The sequence below is a fragment of the Perna viridis genome, chromosome 4 (assembly GCF_037379345.1).
Source record: "Perna viridis isolate PV_CMFRI_1.1 ecotype Kerala chromosome 4, ASM3737934v1, whole genome shotgun sequence".
In the NCBI taxonomy this organism is placed as follows: domain Eukaryota; kingdom Metazoa; phylum Mollusca; class Bivalvia; order Mytilida; family Mytilidae; genus Perna; species Perna viridis.
This window is the reverse complement of record NC_142448.1, coordinates 11,787,248-11,803,972: the sequence shown is the minus strand read 5'-3', so window position 1 is coordinate 11,803,972 and position 16,725 is coordinate 11,787,248. Positions and strand designations below refer to the sequence as shown.

Sequence of the window (16,725 nt, the reverse complement as noted above, 5' to 3'; positions counted from 1 at the left end):
TGTTCTAGTTGGTTTCTTGGTTCTATTCTGTTCTTGTATTTTGGAAAAGCTCTTGACACAGTTAAAAACATAAATCACACAACCAAAATTTCTTTTCGGCGAAACAAATTCATGATTATTTTAATAAATGAACTAAGTTTATGTATTTTTAAATGCAAAAATTCATTTTTATCGTTAATATCATTCACATTAAAGGAATTTTGTGGGTATATGTTCCGATACTTTCGTACAAGTTTTCCAATGATTTTTCTTGGACTTGTCTAACATTTATAGGAGATAAAATCATAAAAGATTCTTTTTTACTTTAGTAACAGGGCTCTCACCAAGAGGTAGAAAATTATACACCTAGAAGCAACTATAGAATAGTTGAAAACTTACCAAAAAATACGTTATATTTCGAAACAGGACTAGATAACAAACAAAACAGTTGAAAATTTCGAAAGCTAATTTTTTTTTCTACAAAATGCATTATAGAAGTTGTCTTGGTAACTGGTTGCCTCGGTTTACAACAAATGTAAGGAATTAAAGCCTTTGAAACCAGAACAGTAATGATTTAGATGTCAGTTACAAGTTTAAACAGCCAACTGCACTAATATATGGAACAACCAAAATTTATCTTCAGGGAATCCTGTTCAATTTTCAAAAATAGAATTAAGGAAATTTGTTGTAAAGTCCCAGAGTACTGTGATTGAAGGACAGGGAACAATAAGTATATTGCATCGTCGTTTGCGACACTAATGTTTCTCTCGCCCAGCAGACTTAGCAATGGTCAGTACAGTTACTAAAACCTCATGCAATTGTAGTCAACCCTATGAAGACACTATCCACTATCTAATTGAATGTCCCTTATATCAAGATGCTAAATAGACTCTCTTTTGCAAACCTGGCTGATGAATAAAAAGATTTAGAATATTGCTCTTGGGTAGCAATAATTTCACATATGAACAAAATCAAAGGAATATTTCAAAATGTGCCTATTTATTAACATTCAAAAGGTTTTTGAGTATCTCAGTCAGCTTATATATTTCTGTATTCTCTCATTTGTATACAGTTTTCTCTTACATGCTGTACACTGCTTCGATCCAATCCTCTCCCTTTTGAAATACATGCTTTCTCCTTTTTATTACAATAAAATACAGTTTTATATATGTGTGCTTTGCTGCTGTCAATAAAAGTGTATAACTTTTTTAAGGATACCACTTGTAATTAAGGTGGATAATTTATGTCTTATCGTTAATTTTAATTCACATTTAAGGTATTAATCGCGATATATGTTCCGATATTGTGCACGAGTTTTTCATTGAATTTTCTCGGAGTTATCTAAGATTTATAGGGAAAGAAATTACGATTGATGTTCCCTTTCTAGCAGTGACATTATAAAATTGAAAACGAATATATATGTTAAGAGTACCTTTTTTTAATCGTGCTTTTTTTTTGGTGAATAGTTCCGAGAAGTACCGGAGTTTTTTTTTCATATTTCACATCCATTATATAATTTTTATGGGATGTTTTCTCCATCAAATGACCGGAAGATTTATTTTCTCAAGTGCATGGTGGTAATTTAAAACTTTTTGGATAGGTCTATTTTGTTTAAATTGTGTAAAACAATTCCGCAATCTGTATAAAGGGACTGAGGCCTAAAATATTTTTTTTGATGTTCCTCACCAACTGATAAAGACTTTGCGGATCACAGCATGATACGACCGTAGTGGTCGAACCCCGAACCGTTGGGACAAGTGTAGACATAAATATTAGTTTTTGACACACGTAAGCATACGGACTTACAATTTGTTAAGGACACAACAACATGTTTGGACACTATATTGCACAAAATTTTAAAATCAGACCAAAAATTTAAACAGGCATTTTTTTTAGGATGTGGTCCCTTTTGATCGCTTACAACTCGAAAACCATTAGATATCTGAACTCTGACTGAAATACTGAGGCAGTGATTTTCATATAGAATCCAATAAAAAAATCGAAATCGGACCAAAAATAAAAATGTCGATTTTTTGGGGTGTGTGGCCCTTTGGCCCCTTACAACACGAAAAACATACAAGATATCTGAAATTTGATTGAAAACGGAGGCAGGGATTTCATAAGGAGTCCAAAAGTAAAAATAGAAATCAGACTAAAATGAAAAAGTTGATTTCTTTGTGTAGCCCCTTTGACTCATTATTATTTGAAAACGGTCCAAAATGCATCAAATCTGCTTTTATACATTTGTTTACCAGAATTAAATATGGGGCACAATAAAAAAAAATAAATAAAAATCGGAAGAGAAACAAACATTCTACACGGGTTTTCAAAAAAACACCTATTTTAACCTTTTTGGCCCATTATTCTGAAACGGTAAGGACCAGAACTCCAAATTATATTGGATCCTTATTTAGTGGTTAGTAAATCATATCAAAATTTTATAACAATTGTTCTACCAAAACTAAAGTTATTTCACGGAAACGAAGTGTCCACAGACGACGACGACCTCGGCTGTGCCATAACATTATACGATTTTTTTCTATTGGCGATTACTCAAAGATTTTTATTTTCTTTAAAGAAGTAGACCCTGGTGTTCTGAAAATTTTTCGGTACTTCAACTTCCTTTAAATTTGTGTACATTATCACACTAGCTATAGTACGTCTTCTGACGAATTATAAAGAAAATTAACTGCGCAGATTTCGAATAATAAGGACTAAAAAATTGCTTTTTTTTTTTTTTGAAATCTGAAGCATTGAGCAAATCGAACCATACCTGATATCGGAGGGTCAATGAATAAACAACAAATTACAGTCTATTTTTCTTTAAAATATTTATATAAGATTTAGCATTTAAATTTGTTATTCTTTATATGTTTTAGACGCTTTTAATTCCTCCCCTTGATTTAAATCAGCTAGCTGAGGGATGTACAGTATTAGGTTTCGAGTGTGACTGTCTGTCCATAAAATAAAAATTTTATTCCTATACCTACCGTTATGCTTTCGCACGAATTAAGTTGAAGCGCATGTAATAATAATTACATATATTAGAATTTTAGCGCATAAGTATCACTGAATGTAAGGAGCTTTACAAAGACGGGGAAAGAATCGCCGAATGCTACAACCATTGAAGTATTCTGTCTTTAGTGCAACCGAAAACAGCACAAGAATTGCCATTTTAAGTTTTGTAAGCCATACAAATCGAGCGCTCAAAAAATACAACCGAGACAAATTATTAATAATTTGCGTTAGTAAACAACTTAGAATTGTTACGCAAGAAGACGTGAGCTCTACATGATCTAAAATCTCCGCCTTGCGAATAGTTTTGCTCATGCTTCACATACTCGTCCCAGTGGACATTTATAGAAGGGGCCACATCGAAGATTTTTTTTTAATTAGATTCGGAATTTATCTATAATTACGTACAAAATTTGCACGTTTTACACTATCGGACAAATGACTGGTCTATCCGAGACATTATATAGATAAAACGGATGTTACAAATTTTGTATATTGCTTTTTAATTTAGCCCAAAATTTCTAAGTGCGCTTGGTATCAGGTGTGCATCCTTGTATTAAAAACTTGTATTAAGAACGTAGTTCTAGTAATTTTACGCGGTGATGCAACTCAATGAGACCGAGACCGGTTCCCATCGTGCGAACGTGCAACCTTCGCCTACAATAAAAACCCCCTGAATGTGAAATATTCAGAGAAGAAATAAGGGTTACAATCATTGGTGTAATATCGGTTTGCTTTCATGGAAACATGTCCTCCGTCCACTGACTGGTGTCGCGTATTTGAATAGAATATAAAAAGTGAGTATTTGTTTGTTTTGTTTTAGGTAGGACGACCAGTTCAGACAAAAAAGTGAGCCGATGTGATGAGCTCAAAATCTGCATAAAAACGAGAAGGCCAGTACATATAACACTGAAAATATCACTTCCTATTATTAAGTCATACTTGATTGCAGGAAGTCACGAAATAGGGTTTAATGTTCCGAACGTGTGGTTAATGCCTACATTCACTTGTACATAAATATTGGATTCTTTGTTTTCCTAAGATACTCGAAACACGTGTATAGTTAGTTTTTTTATAGTTGAGATGGACGAGCACTAGAATACTGATGGTTCGCTTTCGTGTAATGTTTGGACAATAACTAATCAATTTAGGTACATTAAATTCATCTTGATAACAAACTTTGATAAATCAGTCATTAGAATATATCAACTATAATACAAGTATTGATTTCCAATAAAAATATTGATAACAAAACTGTATATAAAAAGAATGTGCTGTATAAAATGTTAAAGTGTATATATGCAATATAAGATAGGGAATATCTTTCCACTAATCAATCTGAATATGTACCATGACAGAGAAATTACAAATGCCCGGGTCAAGTATTTTTTCAGTATACTATAAAAAATCTTTGTCCTCAATTTGATTATTTTGAAAGCGTTTCTCTACTATACAGTGCAAAATGGGTGTATGTAAATTGTTGATATACAGTTTGTTTTCTCTTTACAAATATACATGTATACTAGTAGTTAATTCAGGAATGCATTGAATTTGATTTTAATGATTTATGATAGATTTTAATCCCCGGTAATCCGTTTGTTTCCGGATTTCACTGAATACTACAACATATCATTTTCCAACTAATCAAGTTTTACCATATGTTTTTATCTTCCCACCGATTGGCAAAGATCATCATATTCGAGTGGACCCTAATCATCCCACGTGGAAAATTAATATTGATATAAAATTAAATTAACTTACTATTGATGCATTTCCTATTTAAAGCATCCAAAGTAGACACAAAGTCAAATGTTAAAATGTTAAACTACAACAGTTACCACTGAAAGTGTCTGTGCATTTTTCGAGTGGAATACACAAACGTGCATATACTAAAACATTATGAGAAACTATTTTTCTGAAGTTAAAAGATTAAAGGTTTTCTTTGCAAGTTTGATGCCGAACGGTAAGAACGTGCCTTTGATGTTCATAGCATTAAAGTATATAAAAGGAATGATTTCTGTTTGATCAGCTTAGTATAGTTTTGTAATGTTGCAGATTGCTGTTTCTTATTGCAGAACATTCCAGTAGCTGAGATCTACCCGGAAATCTCGGTACTATTGGTCTATACATGATGCATTTAAAAATCGTTGATAACAGGAACCGATTTTTCCACTCGCCTCTCACTTTGATAGGTGAGATCAAATTGATGCTGGTGAAATCAGATAGGGTGGCATCTTTATGGTAATACCTATTCAAATCGAAGTGCCATATTTGGTATAACTTTGATTTGGACAGATTAACACTTTGGACTTTACATGCATACAGTATCAATGGTACTGAATTGGTTGCAAGTGAATGAAAACGTTTGTATGAAATAGATAGGTACTTGTCCCTGTGTCTGATGTGGTGTCTGTATCAAGGCTACGATATTTCGTATACAGTATGAATCCTTGTGTTGTAATTTGACAAATTGCAAATTGCCATTTGGGGAGATTAACTGCAATAGGGAGTGTGTGTATTCTGAAGTCACTGGTTGCAAATTCTTTTAAAAAATAATAATAATAAAAAAATATTTTGTCTTCTTCTGGAGTTTTAACCATTTAAAAAATTTTTTTCAATCAATTTTGTGTTCTTTCTTCAATGAAAATGATATATTTCTTACTAGATTTGACTACATATTTAGCCTTTCTTGCATTTTTCTCATAAAGATTCGTTTGTAATTCCAAATCGTACACTTCAATCTTCTGAATATTCTGATTTCTCATTTTTAATTTCCAGCGACGTTAAATAAAGTTTTTTACATTCTTGTCTGTGCGAGTTATGGGCGTATTTCAGTTTGTAAGGGATCAAAGCTTTACTGGGGAATAAGAAACCAATAATTTTTTTTTATCTTTTTGTTTCTTCTGTTTACCCCACTCTTCCGAAAAAAAAATCATTTCTTCAAACAAATGAAACAAAAAATTAAATATCAACTGATTTAAAGGACTATTCTCTTGCCACTCTGTATGTTATAAACCTAAATGTTCATGTATACAAGATGTGGTGGTCTGCTATAACACTCATTTATTCGTTTGCCTTAAAAAGGATACAATTTATTCACTTAAAGCATTCTAAATTATTACATTTATTTTAAAAAGTAATTTGATATGGAATGCCACGTATAGGTGCGTAATTCTTATAAGTTTTCACCAAGGTAGTGATAAGTTATATCCACCCGACCTAAAACCGTAATGTACCTGATTTTTTGGGAAGAAAACATCCGTCGAGCTCATTGGTTACATGTATCCTACAATGTGAATTGTTTACCATGCTTTACAATTCTTGGATCTTGCATGGTCCCAAATTATCTTCCACATGAACACATGCAGGCCCTTCATTGATATCATACATAGCTCCAGCACCAAATTGTACCAAAAAGCGCGTGCCCTGTCTTATCGTGGTACTGTGCTTTAGTTTTATTTTACAGGAACAAACTATAAATGCAAATATATGAAATTTTAAGGTACTTGATAGTGGTATGGATTTTGTGGAGAACAAGAGTCTGTTTTCTTCTTGTGAAGTGACAATTTGTTATGAACTTCAACTTAGATAATTACACCCGAAGAAGAGGGCCATGGAGTATTTGTTGACGAGTGTATGTGCAAATTTATATAGATTTATTGATTTATACAGGCATTTTTAAAAAATATATATATATAAACCGCTGTAACAGTGCTAAGGGATTTTCAAATGTGAACCCACGCACCACATACTGTCCGGTCAATGGGGTAATACGAAAAATCATATAGTGCCCGTGTCAAATATGATTAACATTTTGTCTTTTCGTTCCGTCTTTTCTTATTGGTCCTGTCATATCGTCCTACAAACACTCATTTTTTTTATTAGTGATAATAGTGTGAGGTCAGAGTTCGTTATCATCCCATACCATACCGATCAACCCATGATTGCGATTAATTGATAGTGAAAAGTCGTTTTAATGAACGATTTTTTGTACCTGTTAATTTTTTTTTCATGAAATGGAAAAAACTAACGAAAAGCGAAGTGGTTACTATGCTTTCCCATAGACTTTACTTGGGCGCACAACCAGACTTTTTTTTAAACAATGCCTAAAAACGGTTTCAGTTGATTGTCTGCAAATGAAAGAATACAGCACATTTTATTTGTTTGAGCTCGTTTCCTTCTCGTAGTGAATAACTAAATAATCGGTTTTCAAGTGAATTAATGTATAATGCTAAAAATTGAGGAGTTCCGTCTGAATCATTTCTGTACCTATCATAGAATTTCCAAAAGAAGTGCACTTTGTTCATAAACTTTAAGAGTATTTCTCTAGATGTTGTTTTTTGTAATAAATTAAACATCAGGACGAATAATTCATAATCAATACAAATAGAAACATATTGATGATACATAAAACAAAATTAAACCAAGAAATATGCTAAAGAAAACTAAAGATTCGAACTGGAATGAGCTATAAATTAACTCACGCTCGGTGACTGTGCTATAACGAGTGTAACATAACCGTGGAGGGCGTCTACTCTTTGTTAGCTCCATCTCATTGCCTCCTTTCATCTACTTTCATCAACATTTATCGTTAAAACGGAAACTACATGTAATATTTTCAAACACTGGATTTTTTCGACCCAATTTACATGTATGATGTGATAAAATTTCTCAGGGAAAACAATACATTTTTAACATTCAGTGGTATACATTTATAATATAGTTATTTCTGAACGTATACAGCAATGGTGCAGTATTTGTTTTGACTGATCTTTATTTGCACATGTATATGTTTCTAAAAGTGTTTACGAAAACTCATTTCAGTCAAAAGTACTGCATAGGGACACCCAATTCTAAAAAACTTAAACTTAAGTTAGTATTCCAATTCGTTTTTAGAAATTATTCCCCTGAAATATTCATTATTAAGCCACCTTATTGAAAAAAAAAATAGACTCATTAAAAATAATAATACATAATTTTTTTCAAGGGAATTATATAAATGTTAGAAGTTAAATCCGAAACAATAATCGGAGGAGTATGGAAATAAGAGATAGACATAATAAAACTATAAAAATATTTTATTATAATTATATTTTATTTCAATCAATTTGTAAGACAAATCAAATTTATATTAATCCGTTTTTTTTTCATCTTTATTGAAGTAAATTTGGTATCTTACCAAGCATGTCTCCCGTGATTTCTTCCTTGAAAAACAAGATTTAAAAATCTTGATAGTAAACAACCCGAAATAAATATTTCCAGATTATTTGAAATATGATAGCCTTGATATTGCCTCGCAAGAAGACGCTAAACAGTAGATTTTCTCATTATTATCGTTAAGTCCAATATATCTCGCAATTACCATCAGAAATATTCCACGGTATCTGAGAATAAGGCTTGGATTCCTGCATGGTCACTTCAGATCCTCCAAATAATATTGAAGGGGCAACATAAGTCTTATTACAATTAATACACATAATTAGTTGACCGTAGGTAATAAAGAATAAAATTTCATGTCAACCACTAGATGGCGATAGTTGCAAAGCAAATAGACTGTAAACAAAACTGGGTTGAACATTCAAGTCTGAACTGCCATATAAGGTATCACAAAGGCTTGCCGACAAAGATCAAAGGAAATGTTGGAATGAATTTAATACAAAAATTCCTATTTCTCGTATAACAAATTTCACTCTGTCTTTCGAAAATGACATATCTTTTGTTTAAATAATTACTAATACACAAAAAATACAAGGCTACAGATATAATTTGAACAAATCAATGAATTTTTCTGCTTGAACACTTGACCTTTAGGGTGCAAGCCCATCTATCGGATCGTTGAGATTTGTGATAAACGAAAGATCAAAGGGGCTCGTTTAAAACGTTATATGTCCGGACGCACTAAAAGAATGCATAATCATTGAGCATTTTAAGAAACTTTTTGCCATGGACAAATATATTTCATCCAATGAATATCTGATCTAATAAATTAATTAATTCATGTTATGTTAATTAATGTTTTGCAATGCTATTTCAGCTGTTCAATTTGTCATCTAACATTCTTCAACTTTACACCTATAATTTTCATAGTTTACGGTAAAATATTTATAAAACATATTGAAATCAATTATTCCGGTAATCAAATCACATTGCAAAATGAAAAGAGAAGCACACATTATTTTTTCATTGCACTTGCACGCATTTACTTCAACTGTAGTGCTTCAACATCAAAGGGAAGGTACCTAGGGGCAAACTCCTCTGATATTTAAAATCAAATTACATATGTAAATAATGGCTTGGTATTTGAATTTGTTTCGAAAACAAACAAGAGATGTGATCAATGTTGTAACTTATTTTAAAGATTGAAAAATTAGGCAAATTATGGAATGATCATTTAAGACAAAAAATGCATCTTGTGTGTGGTTTTTGCATTTTCAGTGTTATATTTTATTCGACATGTGCCCCTTTGATCACCTCTTATGGACCGAACGCTTTTTACAACGAACCCTCTGATTGGTCAATATGCTAAGTGCTTGTTGCCAATTGGGTACTTTCCCATCTGAATGTCTTCACAAGTTATTCATGGCGGAAACCAAACGTGTATGGAGATAGTGGCACAAAAAAGAGTGGGATTTTATTTAGGTTTTTGGTGAAATGACAATGCCGCATGTGAACTCTGGCGGCTCAGAGGACTTTTTTTCTAATGATGAAGTGAAAGTGTATAAGGATGAAGGCGAAGAGGAAAAAAGATCGTCGGAAAATTTATCTGAAGACAAATTAGGCTTAGTAACGGAAACTGAAGAGGTTCGTAAAAATGTTGATTGAAATAATTACATCAATGGAGGAATTAGCCTTTGATCTTTCCATGCCATACTCTAGTGATTTCTTCTTGGATATGTCATGCTATATACGGATTTTTGTTTCTGTTGCAGGGGAAAAATGGTTCTTTGGGCAACGGGTACGATGGTGACAAACCAGAAAACGGGCGTGAGGATGGTAAGGTCTTATCACACTTCCTTTGATCTTTGTTGAGCTGTACAACATTCTATTTTTATCACAACTTGAATTGTGATCGTTCATCTAGAGGGTTTATTTTCTTACTCCACACTAAAGTGGACTCTCCTGAACCAAAACACTTTCTGTATTGTCAGTGGAGTGTGAAATTATTTACCAAATATAACAATAGCTTTATTCACTTGCACTCTTATTAGATCAGAATGAATTCATGAATCATTTTGGGTTTTCACACTCTATACAATTCAATAGGAAATTCAATTTTGTGGCTTTGTTTACACTCCGATTGTTGTTGTAATAACACTGGGATCAATTTGAAAATCATTCCCTCTCAGTTTGAATTGTCCAGTCCAGACAATCATTGGGCAAGATAACATTGACTGACCAATGGCTATTGAGAGTGGAAGTTGTTTATTGAAAAGATAATTAGATAATCAGATTAAGCCTCCTCAGATTAAGTTAGAATCAGGACACATGTCAATTAGAACATGCTAATTGTGTAAATAACAATATATCTTATCTAACAATAAATCTTCAAGAATAAGAAGGGATTAGGTTTCAGGTTGTTTTAGAAAGATTGTTTATACCAAAACAGATTGTAACATTCCAATTAGTTGACAGCTTTCATTTGCAATGTTACAGAATATTGAATAAACAATGGAATTTGTCAATTACATGTATATATGTGTAGGATATATTCTTTTCAATGTTAAGTTTTACTTAACATATAAATAATAAAAGGTACACAAATGGTCAGAAGTTTTGGTTGCAAAATTTAAGCTAGTGAATGACCACCCCTCCTGGAATATGAACACACATTATACTTTCTCAAACTTGAGCTGTGATGTACATTTTTGTACCGTTTTTGAAAGAAATATAGTGGGGTGCAGTCAAAAATGGGATAAGAAAATTTCTGATTGTACATGTAGAAATGTAAGTATACAACACATATCTGATCTTTTTATTTCAAGTTTCATTCAAAAATTAAAATCAAAGATTCAAAGTCTGCACTTTTACTTCTTGTATCTTTTTCTTTCAAATCTTCAAAGATTAAAATTGAAGAATAAAGCCTAAAAGATCATTATCAGAGGATTTAAATGTTGCAAGGTGATGAGATTAAAAAGGTTAGGAACAAAAGAGTTGTAAAACATCTTCAAGTTTTTGTTCAGAGAGAAGATATATTTCTATTGTTAGTGTGACATCCCTAAATTAATTACATGTGAAACGGAGCAGAACATGCCCCCAAACCAAAGAATAATCCTTCAGTAACTGATGGATCTAATAATGAAAAAATACAAGTTCTGTAAAGGCATTTACAGTGGATTGTTTGATGTCCTACAGTCATATTATTATGACACAGTGTAATAAAATTTTTATAATTACACAGTAAAATTACACAACAAAAGAACTATATAGGTGTGATTCTTGTATGGATTTTGTGTTTCTATTGCTTGATCTACACATTTCCTTTACATTGAATGCATACATTGAAATATATATATTGACAGTGGAATGCACTGTTGCTCTCCAAAGAAATTTTTGCCTTAGAAGGAACAACATCTAGTTGAACCAAAAAGTTGAATCTTCTTGAATATTTGAATCTTGAATGTTGATATTTAAGTATAAAATATATTTTTACAAGCTGTTTTTGTGATACAAAGAAGAAATGTGTAATTTTCCACACAGTTATATTTAACAGACTTGGTGCTTCTACTTACATGTATTTCCAAGTGCTGAAATTTCAAAATAATATAAACTTCATTTTGATGTGGTTGAATATATAGTTAGGCCTGAAATATATATATGTATAGGAATGCTGTTATTCTATATTTTCTAGTGAATATTTATTACTATTAACAAACTCCCATTTAATTTTTGGCAAATGTCATGAATTGTTAATATTCTTGAACTGTCATGTAAAAAAAGTTCGACAAGAGAAATGTGTTTTTTTAAGAATACTGACAAATATATTCTACTGACTTCATTTTTGCAAGGATTTTTGAAAAACCAATTTAAAGATCTTCATTTAGCATAAAAGGACCTCACTATAAATCTAAATATTGAAAGAAAGTAATGAGTAACTAACACAATTTTTGCATTATCATAAGAATTCCCCACTGTCCCAGGAAATAAGAGGATTTTGCTGGTTGTTTTTTCACTGTTTGATAGGGTCATTTTCTGTTTGCCTCACCTTTTTTCTGTGTTTTTTTTTGTCACCAAGGCAGTTCAAGTTCGGTGTGGGAAAGTTGAATATTGTGGTCCACCTTTCCCTTGGCAAGTTCTGAAAGGTTTGTTAAGTTCTGAAGCAGATATTTGATTCTGGGAAAGTTAAGTTTTTTTTTAATTTTTTTCCATCGGAAATCTAAAATTAAAAAAAATCATAGAACACTGCATTTCCACTAATTTCTCTATTTGCCACATTTTTTTCCAACCCTGAGGGTGAAATGGACTAATTTTTTGTTTTTTTTGTTTTTGTTTTTGTGCCTACCCTATACATTATGACCATTTTGACTCAAGCACTGTTAAAGTCTTGCCTTAAATGAAAAATCTGAGAATTTTACTGTTCTGTCACTGCCAACAATTTAAACTCCAAAGTACCATAAATAAATATACTCTAAAATACAGATTGTACATCAAAATGTACCAGCTCAACCCTGGTACCAACTGTAGCTTGCTTATTTAATGTTTGTCATCACATAAACCCCAAGCAATGACAAGCATGGGGTGGACTTGACTTATTTACCATTGTTAAAGAGGCACATCTGTGAAGTTTGTCACTGAGTTGACATATTAGTAATGGCACTTTGCAACACAATATTATAAAATATGTTTGTTACCTTCAGAATTAGGTTTGAATGACATCATTACATTGGTTTAATTTTCAAATATGATCAGCTTATGAATTTAGTTTTCTGCTCATTTGAAATAACCTTTAACTATTTCCTGCAAGATATTCCTCTTAAGAAAAAAAATACAGATTGAAATCGGGGAACTTGTAGTATACATGCAGATGTATGCACAAAGTGTACCTTTATATGAAGTGAATGGTACAGTTGGCCGAGGTCTTGACACAAGACTTTTCAGGATATTTCTGTATTTGCGTTCTTCAGCAAAGATCCTCCTGTATAGTTATTAATTGAGAAACTGTGTCACTGATCACTTCAATAATCTTAGAGTGGGAAATTTAATATTGGGTTCTTTTTTACACATTTGGAAGAGACTTTTGACAAATTTGGCCCAAACCTCATGCAATGGTGATATCTGTGGTCATAACCTCAGGGTCAACTGGCTGTATTGTAGTAAATCCTAATACATTCATTTAGTGACACCAGCAGACGAAAACCACATCATCATAAAAAATGCCTTGGAGAAAAGACTAGGCAAATCATTTTACAGATTAGTGGAGATGGCTCATTACCAGTTGTCCAACAGTATTTACATCGGAGGTAGTGTGTGGAAGGACACAAATTTAAAAAAAAAATGTGTGTACATTTTACTGCAGTTACTTGTATGCTGTTATTAAACTGTTAAATGTCTGACACACTTCTGCTTCTAGAAAGATTTGACAGTTCTGCATATTACACAAACAGATAAAAGAATTAAATGGTAATTAAATGAATTAAACATGTTCAAGGTACATGGATTCACCTTTCTGAGTTCTGTATGAACTGCCTCAGGCCCTTGGTGACTCTTTTTGCAATTGTTATGACTGAAGGAACTATTCATCAGTTCTGGATCAACTTCAGTGAGCAAAATAATATCTGGACATATGTACAAAAATGTATACTGAAGCAAAGAATAAAAATGTGAGTTCCTGTTATTGAAAGTCAGGAAATATTGGCATCCACGACTATTATTTTACCATATGTTTGTTTAAGATGCAAATTTTAATTGCCTATCTCTTCACTTAAGTCTTTGACCCAGAAATGTTTGGTTTGCTAAATATAGATTAGATGGTAGTGCTAGGCAAATGTATATGTCACCTCTTTCTATATTCTACAGAATATACCTGCCTTGCCTTGCCTTGCCTGGACATTCATCATCATTATACGAAATGACAGTACATTGTTCATGTTATCATCATTATGGGAGATGTATTAATTTGACCATTTCAACTTTACAGGTTGTTAAACAAAGTAATTTTGGCATGCAACATGTCCAACATGCTAATAACCAACTCTTTGTTTTCTGTGACATTGTTTAATTTCTAGTCCATGTTGGTGTAATATATATACGAACTGAAGCTTGTTGTTGCACATTATATGAAATTATTATACATGTAAGTAGTGAGGATTCTAGTAAGAATTCTGTTTCATTTTGAAATTTAAATTTTTATTATTTTAAATATTTTGATATAATTTCTGATTTGTGAAATGAATTGCCACACATGTTTGTGTCTGTCGTAATCTCTCCAAATCATGTAAAGACAAAATACCATAGATTTGATGGTAAATTATTCCAAGATGCAAAAATACATGTAGATTACCATTTTCTTTTTATTTTTTTGACATCTGATCATCATGTTTGAGATGAATCAGAGCACATAATTTTATTTCAATTATCATTTTAATTACATGTATATTAAAGGAAAACCAATTGAAACACCATGTGACTATCACCAACAGTCAGTCACAAGAGAGTAACGGTCTGTGAAGAGCAATAAGTCTAATGTTTAATACTTGGACAATCAAGTTAATATACATTGATTTATGTGTTTCAGCGCATAATCTACATGTTACAAATATGGCAAGAATTTGTATTTGGTTCAGAAATATTTGTTTTCAAATTAAATATTACAATTCGTTGCATTTATGTATCAGTATATGTAGATGAAATATCAGCAGTATTGACAGACTTAAATATTTGTGTAAGCACCCAGTGGATCCTCTAGTACTGGGAATCAATGTAAAGCCCTGAAAGGGTGGCCATTTAGCTTAAAATGTTGCTTAAGCCAAATGATATTTTAAAATATGTTACGCAACTGTCATTTTCTTAAGAGCCAGTAACATACAATTACATGTATATTTTGAAAAGGCATACTTGTACATGTTACAACAGCATAACTGAGTACATGTATATATTACATCAAGGTAGGAAGTTTACTAATTTTAAGTACAGTACACCAAGTCCTATAAGTGCCCAACATTTTTCTGACTATAGCCATCAAGACTCCAGACAAGTAAGAAAAGCTTCCATTTAAATGGCTGACTGAAAAAAAAAGGACTAGTTTCTGTGTCACTGTAAAATATTTTTCTCAAATGTATTCCAAATCGGTATCTTGTTGTAAAACAGTCAGAAACAAATTCTGAAGCATTTCTATCTATATGTATGTAGTATAAGTATCATTAGGCAAATTTACAGGAATTAAATTTAAAACAAGGTTTTATATTTTTTATTTGAAACATTGGAAAATACCAACAAATCAATTAAGGCCAATAAATTATCAAGAAAATTTTTTATTCAGCATTGTGTTATTAACACATTTAAGTATGATACTTATTTTTTTACAATATTTGGAGACCTGGGTTTGGACATTCTGTTTTGGAGATCTATGATTTCACCACTGTGGAGAACAAGTTTTATTGTCTTGTCAGTATTCAAAGGAATTGTTTCAGATCTAACTTTTTTTAATATACAATGCCCATTTACTCACAATATACACATACGAGTACTGAAGACTCAATACATGTACAGTATAAAGGTGATTTTGTCCATATCTAAGGATTTGTGTTCAGTGCCCTGTGGTTAAAAGTTAAGACAATCAAAGGTTGGAATACTTTATTTAGTAAGTTACAGCATGTGATTGTATTAGAAGTTAAGGTCACATAGATTTGCAGTTTTCTTACAGTACTGTACAAGTTTTACAGTGAACTGAAAATTATTTAGAAAAAGTGGTTAAGACATATGTCTGAAGTTATTCATATACTGGCATCAACAAACATTGACTTCCAAGACATTTATCAAAACCAGGTACAACTGAAAACTGCTACACATACTACAATATACATGTGTAATTAAAATTAAAAAGCTTCATTAGGTGCAGCATGATATAACATTGGCTTGTTGAAATATGTTCACTTGAGGCAAGTCTGGACACAATATTAGTTTTTGACACATTAAACAAAGGGACTTACAGTTCATTATGGACACAGTATTGCTCAATATTTTGAAATCCAATTAAATAAAAAGATCTGCTTCAGCGTACATTCATGGATTACTTCGTATCTCATTATCTCAAAAACAGTAAATGACAGGGTTAATTTGGTAAACATACTTCTTTAAGCTCTTGTTTTTAGGCTGGGATTTTCATATGGATTCCTAAAAAAAAATTTAAAATCACCCCTAAGATAAAAAAAAGTGGTCCTATTTGGTTCCTTATAACTTGAAAACCATAAGAGATATCTGAAATTTGATTGGAAAATACAGGCATGATTTTCATAAGGAATTTTATTTTTAATGAAATCAAATTCACACCCAAAATAATCAAGATAATTTTTTTAGATTTTTGCCCCTTATAATTTAAAAACTATAAGATATCTGAACTTTGATTCATGAACATGGGCAAAGTTTTTCAGGAGGAACCTAAAACAAAATTTCAAAATCAGACCAGAAATAAACAAGCTATCATAGAGTAATCATAAAAATTTGTGGCCACTTGTTTTTACTCCGCTCAAGTCACAACCCAAACATCAATTCCAGCCTTCCTTTTTTTGTAATGCA

General features: G+C 31.8%; 1 protein-coding gene and 1 long non-coding RNA gene across 8 annotated transcripts in view; one reads left to right on the top strand and one right to left on the bottom strand.

Moving 5' to 3' along the window:
- Positions 1-6,332: 6,332 nt before the first annotated feature.
- Positions 6,333-8,299, bottom strand: LOC148618869 (uncharacterized). The gene is made up of 3 exons (XR_015921490.1): positions 8,174-8,299; positions 7,479-7,563; positions 6,333-6,467 (listed from the first exon to the last, which is right to left on the bottom strand). It is a non-coding gene; the product is annotated as an uncharacterized LOC148618869 (long non-coding RNA).
- Positions 8,300-9,546: 1,247 nt separating this feature from the next.
- Positions 9,547-16,725, top strand: part of LOC148618867 (transcription factor 7-like 2) — a 42,603-nt gene continuing 35,424 nt past the window's right edge. For 3 of the 7 annotated variants that reach the window (XM_088578173.1, XM_088578172.1, XM_088578170.1), the window contains exons 1-2: positions 9,550-9,795; positions 9,924-9,987. In XM_088578173.1, coding sequence (XP_088434299.1) covers positions 9,646-9,795; positions 9,924-9,987 — 214 coding nt within the window. In that variant the 5' untranslated portion in view covers positions 9,550-9,645. Of the gene's footprint in view, positions 9,796-9,923; positions 9,988-16,725 lie in introns of all 7 variants that reach the window. The other 4 variants (XM_088578175.1, XM_088578174.1, XM_088578176.1 and 1 more) reach the window with 2 other exon arrangements.